This window comes from Apteryx mantelli, chromosome 3, assembly GCF_036417845.1.
Source record: "Apteryx mantelli isolate bAptMan1 chromosome 3, bAptMan1.hap1, whole genome shotgun sequence".
Taxonomy (NCBI): Eukaryota; Metazoa; Chordata; class Aves; order Apterygiformes; family Apterygidae; genus Apteryx; species Apteryx mantelli.
Window position 1 is genome coordinate 93333946 of NC_089980.1, and position 27665 is coordinate 93361610.

At 38.0% G+C, this 27665-nt stretch overlaps 1 protein-coding gene across 4 annotated transcripts; it reads left to right on the forward strand.

The window, feature by feature from the left end:
- Positions 1-84: 84 nt before the first annotated feature.
- Positions 85-27665, forward strand: PNISR (PNN interacting serine and arginine rich protein). Of its 4 annotated transcripts, none has more exons than XM_013948896.2 (12): positions 85-189; positions 12324-12442; positions 13636-13821; positions 16806-17029; positions 18733-18919; positions 19148-19338; positions 19950-20087; positions 20870-20969; positions 21673-21726; positions 23046-23216; positions 25965-27072; positions 27334-27665. In XM_013948896.2, exons 2-12 carry the CDS (start codon positions 12355-12357, stop codon positions 27362-27364), a joined length of 2478 nt encoding a protein of 825 aa, XP_013804350.2. In that variant the 5' UTR covers positions 85-189; positions 12324-12354; the 3' UTR covers positions 27365-27665. The 4 variants fall into 4 exon arrangements, with proteins under 4 accessions (XP_013804350.2, XP_067150037.1, XP_067150038.1 ...); XM_067293936.1 differs by lacking the exon at positions 85-189 and adding an exon at positions 3600-3616; XM_067293937.1 differs by lacking the exon at positions 85-189 and adding an exon at positions 6696-6711.

Sequence of the window (27665 nt, forward strand, 5' to 3'; positions counted from 1 at the left end):
CCAAAGATGGTGGCGGGAGGCGTTCGCGTTGTCCAGGGAAGGGTCAACAGCGTGACGCGTTTTACTTCCGGGTGAGCGCGGCTAGGCGCCATATTGTCTTGTTCGTGAAGACGAGAAGCGAAGGGGGGGGAGAAAACGGCTGCGAACCGATAGTAACGGCAGCACCTGCGGCGGCAGGCGGGGGAGATTGTAAGTAGCGGTGCGGGCGCTGCTCGCTGAAGCTCCTGGGGGGCTGGCGGATGCGAAACTGGCTCGATTTTCCCCTTCACTCCTCCTCCCCCAGCCGAGCCAAGCAGGGAGGCGTTCGAGGGTGTTGAGCGCTGTGTCTGGAGCCGCTCGGGGTGCGTGAGGAGCCGGCGGCCCCGCGCTGCCTCCGAGCGGAAACTCATGTGCCTGGACGAGAAAGAAAGACTTTAGCGCCTCGCCTTCCCCCCCGGCCCGGGGGCCCGGTGCGCATGCGCGGCGCCCGGAGCGGGAGCAGGGGGACAAGAGGCGGCTGGAGCCGGGAGACCTGGTTTTCCCCCCTCCTGCCCAGCGCGCATGCGCCGCCGCCCTGGCGGGGGTCCTGGGGTGGCCGCTGGAGACGGGTCCCGTTATCTGCTCGTGCGCATGCGCTGGGGCTCCCCGGCGTGCGGGCCCGGGGCTGCGGGGCGGGCGCCGTCGGGCAGGGGCTCCGCGGGGCGAGCCTGCTGTGGGTGCTTTCAGCCCTGGAGCGTGACGGTGAAAGGCCCGGGCAGGGGACACGTAGCCAGGCCACGGGGCGAGCACGCAGCTTGGCCGGGGAATTGTCCGGTGGATGCTTTTCAGTTGCTAATAAAGTAGTGCCCGTTGGTGCACAGCTGAGAACATCTGCTCACCTAGCTAGTAACCCGGTTAGGAAGCAACACTTGCTCTAGGATTTTGTAGTTGACTGTATTAACAGCCTGACTTGTGCAGATAAAACTCCTTTGTGGAATATTTGTGCTATTTCATGGGTATTCTCATGAGTTCATTCCACTGGAGGGCTCCAGAGAACTAAAATTAACATTATCATCACATGCAGCAACTTTGTAAGACACCTGAACCTGGTTCTGTAGCTTGGCAAATGCAGGATGTTCCGAAATGGATCTTCAAACAGACCACAAGTTTTCAAGCCTTTCTCCATTAAGCACTTATCCAGACAGATTTTAAGTACTTTTTGGACAATTGCATGAAGTTCAGTGTTGAATTAAACATGCATGAGATGTGCCAGGCTGAGCCTTTACAATTAAGGATGTGCTATCCCAGCTGAAATTTGTCTAGTTTCTGAAACAAGTTAATGTACAGATTAATCTAACCATATATAGCTTGTTCATTTCATCTCTTAAAGTCTTACCTGTAATTGTTTGTCTGTAAAATACCATTATTGAAAGTTATGGGAGATAGGGAGTAACAGATGATCTGAAGGATTTATTTTGAGATAAAGGGTCAGCAACATTTTAAAGATGAGAGATCATAGTCTTCCTTCAAAGTGTAAGGTAGGTCTACCAGTAGACAATAATCAAACCTCATTTTACAAAGATAGGGTTACAAATAACAGTCTGATACAGCTGAACAGCTACATCGTGTGCAGGAGTAAGAAACCTCTTTCCAATTTTAAAGTCAGGCCAAGCTGAGAGCCGTTGCCTCTCATGGAGGTGAATGATGCTGTGGTTCATGCTAATTGCAGAACTCGGTGGAAACTGAGAACCTTGGTTTTGTTGAGGGACAAGATGCTAGCATTATTGTGAATTCAGTAATAAGTCAGAAGACAAGCTACTGATTATTCATTTGTCTGGGGCAACAATGAACCTTGTGTCATCTCTGCTGTTTTGCCATTGCAAGACTTCCTATACTGTCTCTTTCACATGTCATGCAGACTCCTGCTACGAAGATTGGTTTCTACGCTTTTGGGCCCAGAGATTCTGTAGAACTTAAAAGTCCACAAATTCAGTACAGTTCCACAAATTCTCAGTGGACGGCTTGCCATATCATCTGTAGTGATAGAGGGTAGTCTCAATCATGGTTAATTTTCAGTTAGGCTCAGGATTATGCAAAGATATTATAGAGGCAGGAGTATCCAGGCTCTTTTCCATAACTGAGGTCATTGTGATCAGAAATCTGCCTTTCACAATAAATAACACAAAGCAACTTATCTGTGGGTAGGTTTTATCAGTCATTCTTGCTTCTATCTCTAGCTAGTTTCCTTTGCTTAAATGATAGCTATATTTGTTGTTGGAGGTAAAATCTGTTCACAAACAGGGAGGAATACCTGTTTATTCAGCTGTTAGTTCTTGTATTTTGTTAATTGGCTGTTGATACTATTTGGTCCAGAACACATCCTTTGAGAAGGAAGTTGCAGATGGACAGTATGCTTCAGGAAAAACAATATAGTGTGTTACATGTCTAATAGAAAGTTTAATATCAGATCTTCTATTGGAATGATGTGCACAAAGTAATCATATCAGACTTTTTTTGCCCAAATCAGTAGAATTTTGACTGAAACTACTCAATTATTTTTAGTATTTTTGTGGTAATGAACATTTTAACGATGGTTTCTGTGCTTTATAGTAGTCAAAGTAATGCATGTGTTTGTCCTTATGTCTTCAAAATACAAAAAGTGAGTAAATATGTGAGTTGCTAGTACCTTGCCCTTTTGTGCTTTTAAAAAGGTTGGCTACAGCTCAGCTTACCCACTGTAGATTTAAGTTTAAAATAACAGAAGTTGGAAGCCTCATTCTTTGAATGACTCACTGTAGAAGTTTTCAAAGCACTTTTTTTTTTTAATTTGGCTTTTGTTCAGCCTACTTCATCTTAGTAGTACCGTAAGCATTAGTCAGACATGCTAACATATGAACCAGATTCTTGAAAACTTATAGATACCAAAAAAGCAGTTTTCTTCAATTACCTTTATGTTTCTATGTTTTGGATCTTGGTTAAGTATTTGGAAAACCTGTATTCCTCACTCTGAGAAAGAATAGCTTTTTTTGTTGTTCTAAATTCAGTGAAGTAATTAAGACTGACTTCCAGCACTCTAGTGGTACTCAACTATAAATGAGCTGAAGGATTTTACGCATTTTTTGACTTGATATCTTGCTGACAGATCCCAGCAGGCAAAAATACATTCCTGTTGTTTCTGGGTCTCAGGAAAAAATACATAGTATCTCAACATTAAATACCAGCAACAACTTAGGTGATGCCATAGATACTATAGCAAAGTCTTTGGCCAAGCATAAGTGGAATGGGTGAAACAGAGTAACAATCAGGATAGCTATTCTGATTTTTTTCAGAAGTATGCAATCTTAACTCACCTGTGAAACATTTCACTTTCTGGTCAGCAGTTGAATATAGTATTGTAGCTATTGCAGCAGTTGAATGTAGTATTGTAGATTGGTTTTATCAGATAAAATGGAAGCTGGTATGTTTTTCTCTGAGTGATAATCCATGTTTGGTTTGACTCTGAGTGAATGTGTCTGCAGCACTCCTGTAGTAACTCTTAGTGTTCGTACACAGTGCATAGGGTGGAACATTCTTCTGTACTCTCAGTTCTTTTCAGCTCCTGAGATGAAGTGACTACTTGGATCTCAGACATGAAGACCACCTGCTGATGATTCATATGGTACCTTCTCTGCATTATTTTTTCCTTTTTGGTAGAGTGGCTGGCTCCTCAAGGTGTGGAAGATGTTTTTTCATTTGCATATCCCTTTTTAGTCACACCTATTATGTACAGATTCATACAGTAAAGTAGTATTTACTCCACAGAGGCACAGTCATGGAGGAAGTGCTCAATTTATGCTTCCTTCCAGTTTACAGCACACTGAGATAGGTATTCTTGGAGTTTGTACAGTCTGAGTGCTTTACTGACTTTGGACACCGGCTCTGTTGGAGGTTCATGATACCCAGGATGGTCTGGTCTTTGTTCTTCCTTGTGAAACTTATGAACTGTTGGGGGGGGGTTATGCGTGAGTCCTCCTAGCCTCATCAGTGAGGTCTAGGCTATCATGACCCTGATGAAGCAATAGCATAAGGAGAGAAAGAGGGAAAAATGGCTCTTAAGTGAAAGTGTTCAGCTTGAGTTCTGCTGGTGGCATTTATCTGATTCTTGTCTTGCTTTTAACTGCGCTACTCCGGGTATTGTAAAAGTATGATTAGGTTTATCCTGCTCACAACTGAATGGTTCTGCAGAATTCATCACGCAAATTCACCACCAACCTTAAGTCCCTGTGCTAAAATTTGACAGTGTCAATATCCTTCTGCAATAACTCCCCTTGAATGAAAGGATAAGACCCTACATTAGAACAAGACACTGTACAAAGGATCGGAGATCAAGCTGTGGATTTCAAGGACCTTTGCTTCCGAGCGCTATTCATTTTTCTTAAGGTCCATCTCCAGAGCCTAAACCTATATGGGCCGGAGATGCTCTGCCTGCAGAGTATGTGGTGCTTTTGAGATCCTCCTTCCCAAGCTGCAGCTTGGATGACCTGCTACAGCCAAGGAATTCCACAAAGAGAATCGACCAGAGACTGGTTGATACATTTGCTGCTAGAAGCACTTACATTATCTCGAGCTCATGCCAAAAGGTTACCCAGCTAACGACAGTGATTATGAAATAATTTAATGAAAATTAAATAAACAATAATTACTTTACCGTAAGCCATCTGTTAGGATCCTTCCCTTCAGCTACTTGGTAGACTTAAAGATAGGCAAAAAGTCGTGGCTGCAATGGCAGTTTGACTTAAAGGAGATAAAGTATCTGTTTTTTTACCTAGATATTGACTGATGAAAGGAACATCAAAAAGAGCAGGCCTTCTTTAAACGATGGAGTCCAAAGACCATAGTTGTATAGGGGTTCTGGGTGCCTGCTGTTTCAGCATCTTTGTTTATTTTAGATAAAGGATGCTTCTTTGCTGTAGTACCATGCCTGTTTGGAAGGCCTGCAAGACCAGATCTTTATTCACCAGAGGAATTTTTGCAGGAATTTATACGTATTAGAGCTCAGACTGCAAACAAAACTTCTTGGGCCTTCTCATATCACATCTGGAGTTGTCATTCAGAGATGATGGGTAGCATCATCAGAAAGGTGATGCAGTGGCCTCTCTTCTGCATCAGAAAGCATTTGGTTCCTGGCACTGGTTCAGTAGGCTCCAAAATAATCTGTTATTAGTCTGCTTGTTTAGAGGGTTGAGTAAACCCAATTGCCAGATTATGTCTTGGAGATTTGGTCAAATGTTGTTGATATGTGGTATAGGAATTCTCCACCCTGATCTCTTCAGCTCATAACACAACAGAAGGTGCCTGTTACTTTCCTCCTAGGACAGCCTGAGTCCTGGGCTGTCTCCTGGTTTCTTGGAGTTGAGATTGTTGTGTGCACTCCCTTTAATCTTGCTTCTAACATGTTTTCTTTGGAAGATGAAATTAAGTAGTGTACTTGTTTTTGTCTGTCAAGATATTTTGGTTCCAGGAATTTTCCTGCCGCTAGCCAGAAAGAATCTCCAAATCTCATCCTCTTCTGCAGGAGCTGTTTCAGGCATTTTGTCTAGTGCACTTCAGAGTTTGGATGCTGTATGACCCTTTTATTGAGGAGGAGCATATTTTCACAATGACAGGAGATTCTTGGATTTAGGAGATTCCTAGAGCAAGAAAGAGTCTGCTAGATGCACTCATCTGACCAAGTAGATATGGGTGGTTCTCTTTATGATGCTCTTCTGGAGTTGAGGCAACTTCATAAGCCTCTGTGCTTCTTATCTTGCACCATCCGCATGAATTGAAGGAATTCACATTATCCATTAACTCTACTAAATTTTGTTCAGGGACAGTTTTTGCTTATGTTTCCATGGAAAATTTCTTGGTATTTTTCAGTTCTGTAGTCAGTGTCATAAGGCATGTAATGAGGACAGTCTCTCCACGATGACAAGACTTTGTCTTTTTACATTCACAGGACTGACCTCACTCCCTGAGACTGCTCCTCTCCATTGCCGAGAGGTCCAACCATAGTTACCTCTATACAAGCACTGTTGAATTGGATGACAGATTTCATGGGATTACACTATGAATCTGCCAAGGTAGAGTTGCCCCAGGAATCTGAGGGAGTGCATTAGAGCTCAAACTCTGTTGGTGACCTTGTCTAAAAAATGACTCCATTTTTGACATCCATGGGCCACAACCCAGAACACCACTGGGGCCTTCGCCGAGCACTGTGCCACTGGGAAGTTGTCAGGAAACTGTGCTGCACTTGCCAGGGTGGCTTTCCCGTCTGTGTGAAAGAGTCTGTAGCTTGCCTCAAGGTAACTGTGTTTTGTGGGGAGTGCTGGGGGCAGTCTCCCAGAGGTAAAAGAGGGCACATGAACTACCACTCAAAACTGTGGTTACTGGTAAGCAGCTGCTGTCTGTGGAGTCTTCAGTGTGTGGTGTGTCTGGGCACGTCATAGAACTCTGTCAGAAGATACCTTATTTTGTGGATGAATAGGAAGTCTAAAGAAGATGGCTTTTCTTCCTAAAAGAACAAGTTAACAGAGAGTCTAGTCTGCAGCTGAGATGTGCATCACAATTGAGGGAAGGAGTGGAAAGGCGCCTTTTAAAATACTTGCTCCTTCTCTGTCCTGACCTAGCATTTTTTTGAGTAAAATCCTGAAGTAAAGTAGAGAGTTTGAAGCCTACTTAAATTTTTTCTGGGTGCTGTTGGCTCTTGAAGGTTGCTATCTGTTGGGGATCAAGGTAAGTCCTAGATATGTCATTATTCCTGATTCTTGTTGCCAGAACAGGTGCTTTCACCAGCAATCCTTTTGAAGGTGTTACATTTTTTGCCAGTAATTTGATATATGAACATTCAAGTAGATCCAGCCTTTGAATATAAATCAGTCTTTTCAGCTTACAACAGCATATACTTCTGAACGTGTCTGCTTTTAAAAGCTTTAGCAAAATTTTGTGATGTCGCATTGACTTGTCATAATCTGTGACAGTCAAGTACATGTAACTGAAAACCAATGATAATTGACTGGGTGTTTTTCCTTCTTGTGATTGTGTTTCTGTATAAAAACAGAACAAAAAAAAAATCAGAATTGGCTTCTGTTTTTCCATTGGTAAACAGATTTTTAATAGATTCAGGTTCCTGTTCTGTGATCTGGCATTCTTGGAGTGCCAATAAATACTCTTTTGTTACTCATGTTTGCTAGAAAGAGGAAATACAGAAAGGCTATAACCAACTAAATTGGAGGGTAAAACAGCTAAATAAGAGAACTGTAATCCATTGTCATGAGGGAGGGTTGTGCGTGCATTTTCCTTTGCCTGTAAAATCTATTCTTTGAACCTTTTTCCTTTTCAAAAGTTGTTACATGCGCATTACCCACCCATGACATCAGGACCAGAGTGTCTTAATGACTTCTAAGTTGACATACCTCTCTATTAAGAAGGAGGTGTCTTCCTAATGTTTGAATTTAGTAGGCTTTAGGAGGTATTCATCTTCTTCCTTTTCAGTGGAAAATAAAACATTTCACTGGAATTCGGATGTTCTGCAGTGTATTTGGCCTCATGTTACTAGTGGGAAATCGACTTAGAGCTGTCCACTGCTGTTGGATGAGGCCTCTTTCTTTCAGGAGATGCTGATCTGGAAATTTTGTAAGAAATCCAAAATTGTTTGTGTTTTGTGTGGCAGCATCCCAACTTAGTTTTCGCAGTGTAAATTTTAATTAGATCAGAGAGATCTTTCTTGTATCTGTAACTGATTCTCTGTTCTCCATCCTTTTATTATTACTACTTGCATGTGTGAAAAGGATGTCTGCTTCTCACCATATGCATCAGCATAAGGGGTTTCAGCTGTTCCAGAGATGTGAAATTGTTGATTTGGTGGGGCAGGGGATGTTGTTCCCCCCCCCCCCCCCCCCCCAGTGTTTGGGCTGATTTCTTTACAGTAAATTTAAAATTGCTGAGTACAGGCTACTTAGTTGCATTTTTATGTGTTCTTTAGAAATAGTTTGTGGCCACTTCCAGTTTATGGGCCTCATTTCAAAACTCTTATTTTGGTGGCTCTCACATCTGGTTAGTCTATTATGGAAATACTTGCACCAATCTGTATAGATACTATTTTTATTTTTAACATCTCTAAAATAGTTCCCCTGGCAAAGGAAAATGTCTGATGGAACAATATAAAGCTTCTCTCTAAAAATTCTTATTATGTGCATCACGATAAAATTACCCAAGGCTTTGGTTTTTTATGTAAAGCAGACTAACATCAAGTAGCCTATGTACAGGAAATTTTATAGATGTGTGTATATATCAAAATTTTTTAGTTATCTTTTTGAATATGATAAAGAATTAAAACCAGTTTATGTTTGCCTAAGAGTATTTGAATACATCATATTTTCTCCTTTTGCCAATGTATTTTAAGGTTAGTTTTATTTAATAAAACCACTTCAAAATGCTAATTTTGTTCCCTCTGTATCCAATTCCTGTTTCTGTCCAAAAAATAGCACAGTAGAAAAGATGAGTGACAATAAATAGCATGTGAGAAATGGTTTTGGCCATTTTTCACATAATATTTGAAAAGTGCTTGTGTGTGTACATACACAGATGCATAAAGAAATTGATATATTTGCTCAAGTATTTGTGTAGTACATGCTTCTGATTAGCAAGGGAAGTTTTATGCTAAATTTGACGGTAAAGCTGTTTACTTGAAAGCCAACATGTTTTATAGTTGCCAAGCTATGAAAATCAACATTTCTTTAGGAAAGCAGCTAAAGTACAAATGCAATACAGAATTAAAATCTTTCAAATACAGATCACAAATTAAAATTTGCATTTTCAAATGGCAGTGACTTTAAATCAGTCTGCTCTGGATGGTATAAATTGAATTAACCAAATGCAGAACTTCAAAGTTTAACAGAATTGTTGCTGTCTTATCATCCTGTTGTGGCATGTATTTCTATCAAAGTACAAATTGATTCCATGTCTGTCGTGTCCCTTCAACCTCTTGCTTTGCACTCCCCCACCTGATTTTTTTCCCTAAAGTAGCAATGATAGGGTGAAATCATCTCTCTGGGGAAAATTGAAGACTCCAGGCTGTATTATATTGTAGAGCGATGCACTAGCAGCTATCTATACTAACAAATACAGCATGACTGGGATTTTCCTCTTGCCCTGAAGCCAGCTGGCCCAGCCCGGCAGTCTCTGACCTTGCGAAGCAGAATGGCCCCATCCATGCTGCTGGCAGGGTGCTGGTCCCCGCCGCCTCCTCAAGTGCGCTGGGACCAGCACAGCGGAGCGCCGACTGGCCTGGGGCAGAGCTGTGCCGGGGACTTCTCCCAGTGGTGGTGATGGTTGGATTTCTGTGCTGTTCTGTGGCATGGTGGCATAGTCTGGACTTGGCCTCAGAGTCCTAACACAAGGCAACATACTGCGGGGAAAATTGGGAGGGGAAGGAGATCTGCTGGCGCCCGGAGTCAGGATCCATGTCTCTCGTGCCACCTTTACAGATGCCACAGGATGTGGCTGCAGTATACTTTACCTCCCCCAATGATAAAGCGCAATTTATGTCTTTGGACAACTTGCAGAATAATAGGATAGTTGCTGACTGTCTTGAGTGTAGGCTATAGAGAAGAGATCCTGAGGAATTAGTTCTCTTAGACCTTCTTACATTCCAAACTGGTGTTTCGTTTTGTCCATAGTGAGGATCAAGGCCTGAGAATAAAGAAGAAAAAGGTAGAATACTAAACATCCTTTTCAGTGATGAATCCATTAGAAACAGATAAGCAACGAGCATTTTAACAGGTACAAAAGTTTATTGCAAACTAATTGTGTAAGTTGGAACATGTCAAAAGATCTGATTTGTCCAAGATTTTAGTACAGAGATACAGACAGTACAACAAAAATAAATCTTATCTGATCCTATTAGGTCAAAACTGTATGTGGGCGTCTCCAATTCAGTTGAATTTATAGATGTGTTTTAATAATATTGCTACGTTTCCTTAAGAGAACAATTTAACCTCGTAAAACCTTTGCTGAATTTATTTTAGTGACGTATCACAAACTTTTTCCAAGGTAGTACATATTTAGGTAAATAACTAATATCAAAAATACTGAAATAGGTTTTTCATTGCTGGTGTGATTTAATAGTTGGAGCTGAGCACCATGAGGCAGTTCAGTTCTTTGAAGACTAGTGATTATCCTGAACCACAGTTGATGCAGCTTTATTTTAATATGTTAACAAGTTTATTTTGACAATTGAAAGACTCTGGATCCTGAAAGGGAAGATGAATTGAAGGGAGGAAGAGACAGAATGATTTGCTTTCTTCTTATTTTAGGATGATAATATTTATGAGATTACTATTTCATATTTAATGTGTGAAATATGTATATGTGAGTACTCAAAGAGCTAGATGTTTCAGGGCCAGCTTAAACGTTACTTTAAGTGGCAGGGTAGTTCCTTTATTAGCCACTTTTTCTACACTTAACTAATGCAAGAAAGTTGGCTTCCCAGATACAGATGAAAATGCTGATGACATGCACTCTGTCTTCACCTACTAAAAGTTTGAATATCGTAAAAATGTCATTGAAATAAAAAAAAAAATTAATTTGGCTAAAAAAGGTAATAAAAGTAGCAAAGCAGGTTTTGCCTGATACTTTTCTCTGGTATTAAACTTGATCTGATCTTGTTGAAAGTCTCCAAAAAGGGGTTTCCAACCTGTAGTTTTTGTATTGGCTTGAGTGTAAGTGGTCTCAAAACTAAGGTGATCTACAGTTTTTCAGAATAAAAATAAAAATTGACAAAAATATGGAGAAATAATGTAGCCTGCATTCATCTGTGTTTGACCCAGCATCCCACAATGTTATGTACAGGGTTTTTGGTAGCTTGCTGCTCTCTTCCTGTACAGTCATGCAATTATTTATATGAATGTGTAGCCATTAGGCACGAGGTCCCTTTTTGAGCAGGACCCACTATAATTGCTTATGTTGTGTCTGCTGAAAGCTGGCCCTCTATGTAGGGATTCTTGTATACTATAAACTTTTATGAAGTAAAAATGGTTAGGGATATATCCCTGGCTGTGCATCCAAGTGGCACTGACTGCTTTGAGCTCACTTGCTCTGAAGCAGACTGGCTGTATTCATTCATTCTGTATAGCGCTTGCCTCCTGTGAGTCTCCTCTAGGTTGTGTGTGCTGCCCTGGTAGCTTCAGGAAATAAATGTTTTTGTGTGGGTTATTCAGTTGTTTTTTTTCCTTTAAGTTCAGAGTGTTTGAAGCAGCCCACATGACTGATGTTTTATAGCATGAAATCAAGAGTTGAGTGCCCTGTGGAATGGCATTATGGCGTATAAGGTGTTTGAGGGTGTAAAGCCTTCTGAGTTGTCGTTAATAGAGACTGGTAGGACAGAGAGAGTCACGCTTGGTGCGCTCTCATCCATACAGGTGCTTGGGAACAGTCCCTGGAGTGAACTGTCTCCAAAACTGTACCCAGGCTTGGTCTTCAAGAATGCAATTTGGAGCAGTGTAGACAGCGCTATCTGGCTCTCTGTATATAGCAGGTTGGCTATACATAAGAGGTGCAAATTACCCGAAGAATTTGGTGTGCAATATGGACATACCTGGTAAACTGCTGTACCTCATTTATTTCTTGCAAATCTGGTCCTGGAACAGCACTTGAAGGAGGTTGTGGAGCTCCGCTTCTTTTAAGTTCTAGTGCTGTTACTTGCCACTCAGCAAGGATATACATTGCTACACCAAAAAGGTTTCTGATGATTTTAAGGGACCATGTGGTGAATCTGCATATATGCAGTGAAGCTTTTCCTCAGATTTTAAGGCATATTTCACTTAGAAATTATAATGAGCTTATACCATATATAAAGCACATGTGGAGAGCATTTTGTAACTGTTTAGCTCTCCATTGTAATTGTTAATGATCTGTTTACCATTCAGTGACTTTCCTTTGTCTTGGTTAACAGCCTTGTATGAAGCTTGCATAGAAAAATACCCCTTTTTCCCTAAAAAGCAGGCAAGAATATCATTTAAATAGCATCTTGTTTATTCTGACTTTCTTTAAATTGCATTTATTGTCATACATGTGTTTTTTCTGACGGACTTCTCATGTCTCTCCTTGAATGTCATTTTGTAGTTAATTTCCTCACAGAAATATGGAGGAAGCATACTAATCTTCTGGAATCTTACAATAATATTTTCAGATGTTACTCTAGAGGATGAACAGTTTCCTTCAGCTAAAAATACTGAGCCAGCATTGCTTCAGCTTGCTTTGGAAGGCTTAAATGTATCTGCAGTTATATGTTTCATTTATGTGATATTTCATGGGCATCCATTTAAACATACAACTATTATTTTTAGTTGGAATATAGACTATATAAAGACTTAAAAGATGTGGGATCAAGGTGGACAACCTTGGCAGCAATGGCCTTTGAACCAACAGCAGTGGATGCAGTCATTTCAGCACCAGCAAGATCCAAGTAAGTACAGAAAGCTTTGGGATTTAATTTTATCTGTTGTAATGTGAATTTTAGAATCTTCATTACAGATCATTACTGATAATTGCTTTATTATATCTGCTTTTAAGATGATATGTTTATGATGCTTTTCAGAACAACTTAAAAAATAGAATCCGTACCTTGATTTCTAGTCTTGACACTTTTAATATTTAATATGCAAAACAGACCTCTAACTGAGTTTTCTTGGATAAATTATCAACATTCTACCAGTCATACAGACCTACATTTAGACCTCATGTCCTTTTACAGAATCTATATGCTTTTCAGTTCTTCAGCCAAGCTAAATCATAAGAAACCTTCATTTGAGAAAATCTGCCTTGTCGTGGCAGAATTTTTAATGCAGATTTATACATAGAAAAACCTCTCACTGGAACAATTGATACAATATTTATTTTAGGTTACAGTAGTGATGATCATGACCTAGTTTATTCCCCAAAAACATTTTAAGCAATAGAATATAATTTACCTTAAATTGTGTACGAGATAAAAATTCAGAGCATCCCGAGGTATCCAGAAAAGAGGTGGAAGGATGTATTTAATACTCAGAGTGAACAGATTGACTGGTTTTGCGTTGTTATCCATTGCTTAAATTTCTGCAACCTCAACATTTGTTGACTTGATAATGAGCAGTAGACATAATACTGTTCTCAGATGACAGTGCAATTTATTCACCTACTGGTAGGAATCATGGTAAAGAAAATAGGGGAGAGAACTGTAACATTAAATGGCATTCTGAAAAGCAGATGTTATACAAAGACCATACATTGTAAAATGTTTTCTAGCTATGCACCTTTCCTAAGCTTGAATCTTTATGAGTTTAGAATTTAAGGATATATTTCTTTCTGACATAATTAGTATACTTAAGAAAAAAAGAGTACTGCTACTATCCAGTGCTAATGTGAACCTAAAATAATCTGCCTTATGGCTTTTTGAATGTACATGGAGAAACTCTACTTCAACAAGTGTGTACATTTTGGTATTTGCAGCCAGTTTGTTTTATTGTACACCGTGAATAAGTAACAATTGTGCTGGTGGTACTTGCTGAAGGTAAACGTTGCCTGTTTCTCTTGAGCAATTAGACATGTAATTGAGAAGCAGTGTTACACTTCAGAAATGTGAACACTAACCTTTTATGTTTTCTCTGTTTATTTTAGGCCAGATAGACTGGGCTGCATTAGCTCAAGCATGGATTGCTCAGCGAGAAGCCTCAGGGCAACAGAATGTAGTGGAGCAACAGGGAATGATGCCAAATGGACAGGATATTTCAGGAATAGAATCTGGTCCAAACAACCATAATAATTTTCAGGGGGATCCCAACTTCAACAGAATGTGGCAGCCAGGTTTGTTTTCCTTTCTATTCATTTCTTTTTTCCTATAATGAAATTTTCTTTTTGTCAGGCATATTTTGGGTTGGTGTATGCTCTGTCCCTCTGAATCCAATATGCAACACTAGCAGTAGGATCAACTAATTAATCAAGTATCAGGCTGCTACTCTGGTCAGTGTCCCACAAAATATAGGTAAGAGTAGAGATACAAAGGTCTTAGATTAGTGAGTTGTGTTATAAATAAAAACATTGGTTTATAATAGTACATATGCAATGGATTTGTTCTATCCCTGAATATTGTAGAATGATAAAGTGTGAATTGCAGTTATATATTTATTTCCCCAAATCTATTCTTGCATCTTAAGTTTCATTGGTTATCCCAAGGCACTGCAGCACTGAAGGCAGCAGGATGCTCCAGAATTATAGAACATCTGTTGCTCTCTCTTGTAGCCCAATATCTGCTTCTGGCATGATTTTGACATGTAGAAAAAGTTCATAGTTTAACTGGCAGATGCTGGCTTTAGCTGTCTTAAAATCTTGAAGAAGGAGATAGGTGAAGTTCTGTGTATAAAATACACTGTTATTACATCTGCTTCATATATAGAGAGGTTAATCTTTGCCTTTTTTGTCTTGAGTATCTGATCATCATGCATAATTTTTCATTTATAAGTTAAAGTTGGTTGAAAGCTTCTGTTAATATTGATTACTTTCAGTTCTTATACAACTGTCTCAAAACTTTAGTTTCTTTTTAAAACCTCATAAAATACACTGACATCAGGCATGAGGTAGAAACTGGATATTTTCTGCTAAGAATTTTTCTGAAGTTGTATTCTAAAAATTTTCCAGAAGATTTGTTGCTTCGGCACAGTATGATGTAATTAGAAATTTGTGAGGAAGGTAGTTTGTAAGTTTGCATGCATGCCTTCTACTGGCTCAGTAAAAACTGCATTTCATGCTTGATTTCGTTAATGAGTGAAACAGTAATACCTCCAGTTTTCACTGTAATTATTCAAATTTGCGTAAGTGCAATATTTAATAAAAGTAGGCTGTCTCAGAATATCATTGGTAGTTCTTATACATGCATAAAAATGGTTGTAGACATCAGGTTTCACTTAAATTTAACACTGCTGCCCTGGGCTGTAATTTATTGTAGTCACATGTAAGAATTTAAACTTTACTATGTGGTAGTATATAGAGCATATTCTAGCTATATTTCTGCATTATAAGCAGAAGTTTGCACAGAAATATTGTATCATTATCAAGCAGCCATGTTCTTTATATGATCCTGCAGTGATGAGTTCTTCATCCTATCCTGTTTCATTTGCGAGGTGAAAGAGAATAAAATCTCTGGTGTTAGTTTTGCAAATAGTCACAGAATGGTAAAAGCGAGGAAGATGTTTGGCTGATAACAGGGTGTTAGGAGCTCAAGCTGCCCCAGAAAATGGAGAGCAGGAAAGTATCCATTAAGAATTAGATCAGAGAGCAAAAAAATGTAACACCCTGTGTTGAGGGGAAACTATGCCAATGAATGCTATTACTGTTATTGGGCATATCATTCAAAGAATATGTTGTTTTCCAAGTCTTTTTGGATACTCTAATAAAGACCATGCTGATGCAGATACGACCCAGCTTCCATTAATTTAGGCAACTTCACTCTTAGTTTATAAAAGTAATCGCAACAAACTAAATCATAGTATATATGTTTAGCCAAAATACTCCTTCACATATTCACTCTGTTTCTAGAAAACTTCATCTTTCTTCATATGCCTTCCAACTTTCTCGATCAGCTTTGGATCCCAAAAGTCCTGTGCACACTACTGACAAAGGAGGATAATGGCAATGTGAAAGCTAACTGTATAGCTAGCAAGCAATTCATTTTGAAGGGTGTCATGTTCCAGAAGTGAAAACCGCATCTGTTGTGTGCAGCTTGGAAGTTTCCAGTCAGTTAGATTGAAGTGAACCAGGCATTTAAATATTGTCAAATATCAAGACATATATTTATAAACAGTAACTGTTGTAGGCTGTTCCTAAAGGATAAAGCATTCTGTCCTGGGAGGTATTGGCTCTGGAGAAAGATTTGAATAATCAGCTAGACATGACATTACAGGATGACACTGAGAGTAAAAGGAGTGGTATAATCTTTGAACCTACAAATAAGGGGACTACCAAGTGGAAAAGATATGCTACACCTTTTTAGTAACTACAGTAATGGATCCAATTCTGATACTGACAGACGAAAAAGGCTCTAAAAATGAGAAAAAAATAGAAGAATTATTAAAGGATTGGAAGCCAGGTGTTATCACAAGACGCTACGTATTAATTCTTTAGTGATGAAAGCTTAATCACAGTCTGTAAGTATCTGTATGATGGATATAAATTTTAGACTGATTTCCTGAGAAAACAAAGCTTATGGCCAGAAGAACTGTTTATTCATTCTTCTCAATAACTTCACTCTGTTAGCGAATTGTAACTTAAGTTTGAGGACTAATGGCCACAGCTTATACTGGGACCTCTGTTAGATATTGGAGAATCTATGGAAACATCCGTTACCAAGACATATGACTTTAGAAAACAAATTTAATCAGTTTTGCTGCTCTCAGACCATTTGTGTCTATAATAGGTCTCTTAAGTCTATCATGCAAAGGAATAAAACAGCTCAATGGTTTGAAATTTGAATAACACAGAAGTAGGGAAGTAGGGGCAGTTCTTTAACAGTTGGTACAATTTGTAAGTGCTGTGGTGGACTCAATATGCCTGTAAACCTAGAAAAACAAATTTATAAATTTAGATTTTTTTTTTTTTCCTCCAGAACATATGTTCTAGTTCAGCTACAGCTATTTGTCTGTATTTCTGTCATTTGGTCAAGGAAATTATTAATCAAGACAGTCTGTAGATCAATGATTCTTCATAGCTTTACCATCTGTGTTGCTTTGAGGAACCTTGTGACTCATATAAATCTTATTAACTTGGCATTGAATTGTATTCTAAATCCTAAACAGAATGGGGAATGCCTCACCAACCCCCTCATCCACCTCCAGATCAACAGTGGATGACTCCAACCCCAGGTCCGATGGAAATTGTTCCTCCATCTGAAGACAGCAACAGTCAGGACAGTGGGGAATTTGCTCCTGACAACAGGCATATATTTAACCAGAACAATCACAACTTTGGGGGACCTCCCGATAACTTTGCAATGGGGCCAGTGAACCAGTTTGACTATCAGGTGAAACATATTTGTTGCTTTAATATTGTAGACGTGCAGAGTCCCTTCCGTGGATGTGTTCCTCTAATATCATCTAGCGGCGACTTTCATTCTGCGGTTCTACAAACAACTACAGAATCTGTTATCTGCTAAGATATGTTTTTACAAAATACTTTACAGAAGACGACTTTAGAGTTTTCAGTTCTGTTCTGAGGCCAAAGTGTTTTTTTTTCTATACTAGTAAATAGAAATGGCTGTTGTGTGCAATGTTAAAATGACTCACTGTTTTCCGCTATATAACATTATGAAGTTTTGTGTGTATAAAAAAAAAAGGAAAAAGAAAAAAAATAAAGTTCAGAAATACATACTTAAATGCACTAGATAATGTACTGTAGGGAACAGTCCTGTATTTGCAGGGAGATAGACTGGATGATCTATTGATCTTTTCCATATCTATCTACTGTGATTCTGTGAATAAACAATGGTATTTCTAAAAATCCACATCCAATTTTTTCTTCATTTTGGCCTACAGGTTGTATAGCAAAATAAAATTAGAGGCAGTTTTAACACTAATAATAAAAGGGGGCATTGCACAATTCTTTAAACACAAAAAGCTTATGGATCTTTCCCCGGTTTTCAATACTCTACATTCAAAACTCTTGAAATAAATGACAAACTGTACCTTTTGGAACATCCACCTCCTGTTCATAAGTCCAAGGGGAGACTGACAGAACTGTAGAAATGTGTTTCTATCTTCTGGCCTACTTTTCTCTATTACTAAATATTCATGTTCAGCAGTATTGTTAGACAGGAGGTGAACTAATCATTTTTGAATACACTAGGTTATAATAATTTCCTATGTTTACTATTGTGGGATCAAAACTTAATTTCTCAAAATTCTCTAAATAGTACATAAAATTTGTTTTGCACACAGGAATACATAACCTTAAATTGTAGTGGAAGAGTGCTTCTACTACTAGTGACTTAAATGGATAGTCAATAGAATATAATAAAAAATATTTGATGCTATAGCTTTCTTCCTAAATGCTGTCATCTTAAATAGTTGCATTAGGCATTCTGAGCACCAAATACAACAAAAACTGTATACCTCAAGACTTGTGACTCTTGGGTTATATAAACCTTGCTCAGAACCCAGAGTCTGTACCAAACTTGCATATTCATGTATTTAATATTTTAATCAACAATAAAATTTATTTTTACTGATAACATTCATGAATAATTACTCAAAAATGCACAGTACCAAAATTTTTGTGCAATAAAAACTTGAACTTTTCATTTTTGTCCTCAAATTGTAGTTGCAGGGAAAGACTGCTAACAGAACCGGACTCTAAGACTTTAGTTTGCATACCCTTTGTTTAACTGCATGCTCTGATGCTAAGCTGGCAAGAAATTGGTGGAGTTAGATGGTGATTGTATGGCCTAATGTTTAGCTCAGTATGAAAGGAGATCGTTTGAAGCCCTTTCAGCTTTGTTAGTATCCATGCTTATATTCTAAAAATCTTTTTCAAATGTGTAAGTTAAATCCTTAAATATTTAAAGAAAATCTGTTTCTTGAGGAGCACGGGAAAGCAGATTGGGAGATCTTGGTAGCCTAGAGAACATGGATCCCTACTTGCATGGATTTCTGTAGACCTACTTGCACACATGCTCATGATGTATATAGTATTAAATGTGAAGAAAAATAAACTGCGTTACTCTTTCAGCATGGGGCTGCCTTTGGTCCACCCCAGGGTGGATTTCATCCTCCTTATTGGCAGCCAGGACCACCAGGGCCACCAGGGCCACCAGCACCTCCTGCACCTCCTCAGAATCGAAGGGAAAGACCCTCGTTCAGAGACCGTCAGCGTTCACCTATTGCGATGCCAGTGAAGCAGGAGCCTCCACAGATTGGTACATGTTAACCACTCTTTAATAAAAGAAACATGAAAACATTATTTTAGAAAGCGATAGACCTTTTTTTCTTACAAGGTAAAAAACAAAGGAAAGGAAAAAGCTATTATTTAATGGTTTTTGCCTGCAATCTGGTGCATGATTTGTTTGAATGGGGGTGGAGGGTTTGCTGTTTTTTTGTTTTGAAGGTTTTTCCATCTTAAAAAAATGTAAACCTCACTTGTGTAGATGCTGTGAAGCGCAGAACTCTTCCTGCCTGGATTCGTGAGGGCCTGGAAAAGATGGAACGAGAGAAACAGAAAAAATTGGAAAAAGAGAGGATGGAGCAGCAACGTTCACAGATGTCTAAAAAAGAAAAAAAAGAAAGCGAGGAGGCTGAAGAAGGGGATGGTCCACGGTTACCTCAGAAAAGTAAATTTGTAAGTAGAAGGGTTTGCTTTTTGCTCAGGTTTATATTTCCTGAAAGGTACCAACTTTTTGGTCTCTTCAAAAGAGAGACTGTGTATTTCAGTTTATTTCTTTCTGTTACTTAAGTGTATATAGCTAATTCTTTGTTAATATTTATTTGATATTTTAAAAGTTGTTAATGGCTGATGGGTAAAAGTATATTACCTGATCTGTATTAGCAAAGAATGATAAAATTATGCTTGTTTCAGTTCTGTATTTTGGGAACGTGTATGGTCTTTAAGGAGGTGTGAGTTCTAGATAAGTAGCTGAACAAATTCAGACATTGGTATTTGTTAAACTGAATCAGTTTAAGGAGCTTTGTGTTACATTTGCTTTAGTAGTTAGCCCATTTGTTTGTAATTCTGAGTGCCCGTCTGGCAGTGAACTGACAATTTACTTATCCCATGTGGGAAGGGAGGGATCTGTGTGTTTATTTCAAGGGAAAACAGAGAAAAGAAACAGGGTTTTATGATAGCTGTAGGACAGTCTCCATTACAAAATAAATAAATTTCATTATTATAAATAGAAACTAATGAGCTTTAAATCTAATTTTTTCCTGAAATGTACAATGGTGTTCTTATAGGACAGTGACGAGGAAGATGAAGATGCTGAAAACACAGAAGGTGTAAGTGTTGGGAAAATCAGCAGGAGTCCATCCCCAGCTCCTCAAGAGGAGCAAAGTGAACCAGAAATGACAGAAGAAGAAAAGGAATATCAAATGGTATTAATAATCTAGTTCTCACCAAGTATTTTTATTTGCTGATCTTTTTCATGCATAACAAAATTTAAGAAATTTTTCTCTGCCTGATACTGTAAATATGGGTATAGCACACATCATACAGTGAAGCAGAGTTACATTTGCATGTCTTTTTATAATGCTGTCTTTTTAATATAGACAAGGACATAGGTTATATAACTCGTGTTTAACATAATGGTGGAAGAATACAATGACTGTAACCTTTGTATTAATTCTGTTGTTTTGGTTAACTCTGCAAATTTCTGAAAACTTTTAATGATTAAATGCATCCATCTGAAATCTATGCTACAACCTCAGTTCCTGTGCAAGGGAATTTTAAGAAGTATGTTCTTGCAAGGAAATGCCAGAAACTTTTTAAGTCCTGGACCAGCAAGAATTTCACTCTGTCTGCAAAACCTTTGTACTTTGATATCATAGTTGTTGCTCTAGAAGAGGGAGCTTCACACTCCCATGAAAGTAGGCATACCTAATTTTAGCAGTGAGAAATAGTGATTCCTAAAAGTTCTCTGTCTTTGATATTTCACATATATGAGATATAGTAATTTTGCTGTATAGCTTTTCTGTTGATGTTTTCTGTTTTCTGTTTTCTTTTAAGTGATGTCTGTTGAAGGAAATCATTAAATAAAACATGCAAAAGAATGCTTTTATAGCTATTAAAAGAAATAAAGTTGTGTTGTGGAATACAACATGAATGCCCATTTTAGCCAGGAGGTTTTACCTTTAACCATATATAAAATTTTCTTCAGATGTTGCTGACAAAAATGCTGCTGACAGAAATTCTTTTAGATGTCACAAATGAAGAAATTTATTACGTGGCCAAAGATGTACACCGTAAAGCAACTAAAGGTATGCTTTTTTTTTTTTTTTTAAGTTTCTTCTGTGAATATTCTATATTTGCATGTCTCTAGAACGCTTAACCTCCATAGCTGTCCCCCAAGAACAATCCCACTATAATGCATCCGACTTGATAGAGTTCAGATCCAGTAATCATGTACTGTTGTCCTGTGCAGTGTATTGTGAGTTACTTCAGTTATTCCATTTCCTTCATATAATTCATTTAGTTAAAATGGTACCTGTGTGTCAATCGCTCTTGAGTTGTAGCTGTTTCTTAATGCTATCATTTTTATCTCAAGTTCTTAGCTGTTCAGAAGTGCAAAGAGACGAACTTTGAATCCTCAATTAGTAATTCTTTTTGCTTTTGCTATTAACATGTTACTGTATTTACATAACAGATGGTTTTTAACATAATTGAGTTAAATATGTAACTACTGAAACTTGAAAATTATGTGCAGATGCTGTAACTTGGAAAGTGATTTATGAACATAGATATGGGTTTTTTTGTTGACTATTAATTTGCAGTTAAAATCTAAATCTTCGTGGTCAGAAAATCTAGAATTGGTTTTAAATGGATGATGCGTTTTTAATGTTTCTTCTCTCCCCTCCAAGAACAGCAATAGTAGTAGATTTAACAATACCATAGACTCTCATGACTATGAAATCGTGGCTATTTGTGTTAACATGTTGTTCCTGTTGTTGATGTGATACAAAGCTCCTGCAAAACAGCTGGCACAGTCCAGTGCACTGGCTTCCCTCACTGGACTCGGTAAGTATGTTCCTTATTTTTGAGAGGGCTTAAAGGGGGAGTTTCACTCTTGCCTTGCGTTTCTAGAAATTGCATTTTGAAACTAGATTTTAATTGCCCAAGAGTATGGGTCACTTTCCAATAACTTTTTCATTACCAGCACCTCTGTTTGTTCCACAGGTGATCCTACTGATATCAGTGGGATGGTTTTTGGAGTAAAGGACTAGTCAGTGTGAGTTAGTATATCAGAATCTTGCCCTAATTTTGAAAAATATGTAAAAACATGAGATAAACTTACTTTTCAATAGGAGGATTGTTCCAGCAGCACACTGCAGTCTCTTAGAGAGAAGAATACAGTTTTTATATTTTTCTCCTGTTTTGATCCATCCAAACAACAAAGGAAAGTTGGCAGAACAATAATGTTTATAAACAAATGTTTATAAATAAAAACACAATGTTTGGAATTTCTATTTTATTGAAAAGCTACATATGTACAGAGGCTCCCATATCTCAGATTACCAGTTAAAGGCAACGCAGGAAAAAGAGCTTGAAATTCCAGCTTGAGACATAACAGCAGAAGATCTTTCCCAACACGCACTTTTATCATCTAAAAACATAAGACAACAAAGTGTCAGTGATCATTTATGTGCCCATTACATGGTATTACAATGAATTAGTTTGAAGGTTCTCATTCCGAGTATTCAGACGCTTTAAAAGTGCTTTAATAAAGACCATAAGAACCTCAACCTCAGAGAAAGTAAAGTATCTCCATGTCAGATGTTTAAATTGACTTTATTTTTTTTATCAGTCCAGTAGTTATTAATATCTTTGGGGAGAAGAAAGACCATTTCTATTCCATCTCTGTACCTGTCAAAGTGCAGTATTTTCTAAATCAGTATAGAAAGATTGATATGGCATTCAGAATTTCTGTTGCCTTGGACTACGGAGGCGGCTGAAGTCATTTCAGAGATGTCTTCATGGAAAAGTCTGAGGCATTTCCCTGCTTTTTCTGTGCAGTCGCTGATAGGAAGGCATTGTTTTGATCTCCACAAGGAGTTTTTTTGCCCTTCCATACAATGGAAAAAGTATCATGATCACAGTGGTTGCCTGACGAAAATAGACAAGCTGTTCCAGAAGGAGTAGAACCAGTCACTAAGCATCAATACAGATATGGGGGCCTTGATCACACCAGTCAAACATTGGCACTTACCAGAATAAAGTGGCTTCTTCAGAGAAGAGAAAGTGAAGGAAGGGCAGTGTTACTCTCCTCTTTGCCCCACAGAAATATTAAGAACAAAGCTTAATCTTTCCTCGTGATAGCCTGGACTTTATGCACGCAGGTGGACTGGGTGGTTATGGATCAGGAGACAGTGAAGATGAGAGGAGTGACAGAGGCTCTGAATCATCTGATACTGATGATGAGGAATTACGACACAGAATCAGGCAAAAACAGGAAGCATTTTGGAGAAAAGAGAGAGAACAGCAACTATTGCTAGAAAAACAGCTAGAAGGTAAATCACGTCATGTCTTCCTACTATGCTACTCCATGTGTATTCTGCTATTTAGAGAGTATATGTTAATCGGTTCGAGTGAAAGAATATTTTGAACCAAAAATATGAAGCCTAATTTAGAAATAATGTTCTTTAGTAAAATATTTTAATAAAAAAGATGTTCAAGCTACTTCATAAAAATTGGGTTGGCTTCTTTTCTTTCTAACAAGGAAAAATCCATTAAGTGTTTTTTTCATAAACTATTTCATTGTTAAGAAAGCAGACATGTTACAAACATTTTATATATATATATATATATATATATATATAAAATATCTCTCTATGTGTATAATATACATGTTTAAAAAACAGTTCAGTTAGTATCCAAGTTGTGACTGGGGGATAAATTTTACCCCTCTGAGGAACTGCAGCAGACTGCGTTGCATATAGACTAGGTTTCTTAAAGTTGTCCACTCTGAGTATTTGAAGCACATTTTAGTTCTGAAAAACTTGCTTTTAAATTACATAATCTTGTGCAGTGTGCCTTTCCGAATGTACAGCTGGAGGCTATAGTTTCTTTGAACTTACTGTTTTCAGTTGTAACTGAGGCATGTGTCCACACGCACTGTCTTCATAAATGGGTTTTTGGACCTATTGCTGGGGACAGATTATTGAAGCCAATCTCTGAGAATTATTGAACCCAAACTCTGAGAAGTTGGCAGGTGTGATAATTTTTTTTTTCTGTGATTTACTGCTGCTTTTCCCTGCAAGGTAAAGTATCCTGTTGTATCAATATTATAACTCAAAAGGCTATCATAGTCAAGCGTGTACTTTTCTAGCTGAAGAGCAGACTTGATGGACAGATGAATACAATGGTAATAAGCCCACATAATACTTAGTGATCTAAATTTCTAATCTGGAGAAGACAGAAAATGCTATCACGATAGCATATTTATTTCTTGTTTTAAGATGGATGATTTCCTCCATTTTGTTCTTATTTTAAAGGCCTAGAAATAGGCATATGGATCCTTTAATAAAAGGATGTGCTATCTAAACTTTTGCCTTTCTTATCATTCTTGTGTCTCCCTCTGAGTATTTTAAGATTTATGCCTAAAAGGATAGCAATATGGAGAGTGACTGAATAGTTGCCTATGACCTCTGTCTTCATAGTGCAAGAGGCCAGATGCCAGTTTGGGGATGTCTCTCTGGGCTATTTACAGAAATAGGAATCCAGAATACAAAAGCCCATTCTATAAATCGAGAATACTGAAGTTTCTTCCCGGAACTATTCTCTGTAGAAATTCATAGTACTACAAAGCAACTTTAAGCAATGCTAGAACTGTACGTGAGCCAGAGTCTCATTTGAAGGATTCAGAGAAGGCAGATTTTTAATATACAGTACGGCATCTTCTAACATACAGTGGCTTCTGCCTGTACTACCTGATACCTCGGGGACCACATGGAATTGGTGTGTGGGTTAGATTTAACCATGAGTTGCCATTTCAAGCATTCCAGGTTTCCTGATGCAGTTTTATTCCCTAAGCTAATTCAGGAACTGATGGCACATGTCAGAAGGCCATTTTTTGAGTAAAAATATTATATGTGAGTTATTTTCTCTGAGTTCAATTAAAAAATGGGGAGGGGATGTAAACTTACCCAGTGATGCAAAGGATCATAAGTGGAATAGAAATGAGTAATACTTTTTTCAAGTTCGAAACCTCTGGAAAATGCTCTGAAGGTCTGAATTTCTTTGTTTTGTTATCTGAAAATCTTGGTCTGCATACACATTATATTACTTTTAAGAAATGTATTTTTATTTCAACAGTTGTCTTCTTACCATGTTTATGGTATTTGCTGACTACCAAAATGTTACACGATCTCAACTGATGTTAACTTTTTCTTCTGTAACAACTTCACAATCTGTCTGTATTAAATGCTGTGGTATTAACTTTTGAGCTGAGTTTTAAGCAATTCTTAAGAATTGTCTATAAGTCTCCTTTTTCTGCTATTCCTCCCCTCCTTGGTATTCATTTACTATCAAAACTGTTTAAAGTGAGGAAAAATGTAAATTGTTTGTAATATTTAGCATTTAGGTCTAGTCTAAGTTATCCCTGGATAAAGCCATAAAAGGGATGTTTTCTCTCAAAAAGCAAACATGTATCACTACAGCAGAAAGTACTGTACAGAAAGTGTGTAAGACTGTTTTGGATAACAAGTCCTACAGAACATATAGGCAGGTACAGCCTACATTGTTCTGAGGTTGAGAGGCACTGTTTGGGAAATACATCTTTAGACCAGACAGCGATTACTCAAAAACCCATGAACAGGGCTGGAAGGAAGGCAGGGAGCATAGCTATGGCTAGAGGAGCAATGAAGGAAGGAGAAAGGGAGAATCAGGTGTGTGGAAAGTTTGCAGGAGGCAAAGTATGTTTATGTGGATGAATTAGGAGGTCTAGTGGTCCAGGGTGTTCATTGGAGAACTTTGTCTTAAGCCACTGAAATATGAAATGACATCAAATAATTCCAAAAGTCTCTGGCTTCTGCACTTTTTCTGAAACAGGGGAACAATCTTTCTAGAATTAAAACAAAAAAAATAATCCAAGAAACAAGTTGTTTGATAAGTAGTTTGTATGATGGCAGACAGTGTATTAATTATAAGTATTAGGAAGGGTACTTGGAAACCTTGTTTTTGCCAAAAGTAACAGTATGGAAATTATTGACATATTACTTCAAATTACTTGTATTTTTCTTTTGTATATTTTTTTTCAGAAGAAAAGCTACAAAATGAAAAAGTTTCAAGAGAGATGAATGAATTTATCAGCAAGGAACAAAACAGTAATTTAACATCACAGGAGGGAAAAGAAATTGAAGCAGATATGGTTCATGAAAAGAAAAGATCTCCAAATGCAATCGCACCTGATATAGAACCCAAAAAGGAGGGTAAAGAAAAAGAGAGGACAGGAAGGAGTAGGTCAGGAAGCTCTAGTAGTGGTAGCACTAGCAGCAATAGCAGAAGCAGTAGTAGTAGCAGTACTGTGTCTAGTTCATCATACAGCACTAGCTCAGGTAGTAGTCGCAGTTCTTCACGTTCTTCCTCTCCTAAGAGGAAGAAGAGACATAGTCGCAGTAGAACCCCTTCACATAAAGTTAGGCGCAGTAGAAGCAGGAGTTACTCTCACAGAAATAGGAGAGAGAGAAGTAGAAGTAGGGAAAAAATAAGAGAAAGGAGAAGACCTAGTAGAAATCGGAGTACTGAAAGAGGGGAGAGACGAAGAAATCGGAGTCCTTCCCGAGAGAGAAGTTGGGATAGACGTAGAAGTAGTAGTCGATCAAGAGACAGACGAGTTAGCCGTGCTAGTCGCAGCAGAAGTAGGGATAGACGTAAAAGTGAAGACCAGCGTAGAAGCCCAACTGGAAATAGGCACAAACATAAAAGTGATGGCAAAGATCAAGAAAGGAAAAAAGAGCAAGGTGGAAGTATAGATAAAGACAGGAAAAAGAACAGAGAAAGGGAGAGAGATCAGGAAAAAAGAAAGGATAAGCCGAAAAAGGAAGAGAAAGAAAGTAAGACCGGCAATCATGATGACAGTAGATTAAAGAGAAAAAGAGACAGTGAAAGAACTTTCTCTCGCAGTGATTCAATATCTGTGAAAATACTAAGACAGGATTCCAGACAAGAAAGCAAAAAAAGTTCTACCAAAGATAGCAAAAAACATTCAGGCTCTGAATCTAGCGCAAGGAGTAGTTCTGAATCACCAGGAAGCAGTAAAGAAAAGAAGGCTAAGAAATCGAAGCATATTCGATCATGCTCCATGGAGAAATCTCAAAGGTCTGGTAAGAAGGCAAGCCGCAAACACAAGTCTAAGTCACGATCAAGGTAGTATACTTTTTAAGTACTTTGTCTGACCTTTTTTTTTTTTTTTTTTTTTTTTTTGGGCTATTCGTCTTCATGTGTACAGCATATGAAAGTTTTTTTTTTTCTAATAAAGTATGGTATTTATTAAATTTCTTATCTTGGGCAAAAGTAACTTTGGAAAATCTTTTAAAACTATTAATTATTAAGCCTGAAGTGTGTGTGGGCTTGGGGGTCTTTTATTTTTTTCAATTAACTTTTTCCCCTTTTTCCTTTATTTTTCAGATCAACGACTCCTCCTCGTCGTAAACGTTGAGGAATGATATGGCACCAGTGCTATGACGTTTAAAAATTCCATGAGTTATAAAAGGCTTGTCTCATTATAGAGGCACATTGTGGCTATGTAGGTGAAACCAGAATCCTTTTTTTATCTGTAAATAGGTGTATTTTTTCCAAATGCTGCTCAGAATTAAATACCTAATAGGATTTCTTTGTATTACGTTTTTTCAAGAACGGTAGTGCTTAATAAGAATATAAAACATGCCATTCTCTTTCAGCTGTAATGTTCTTAAATTACTATTGAATGTACTGTGATGTCAATAAAGCTCTTTAGTTCA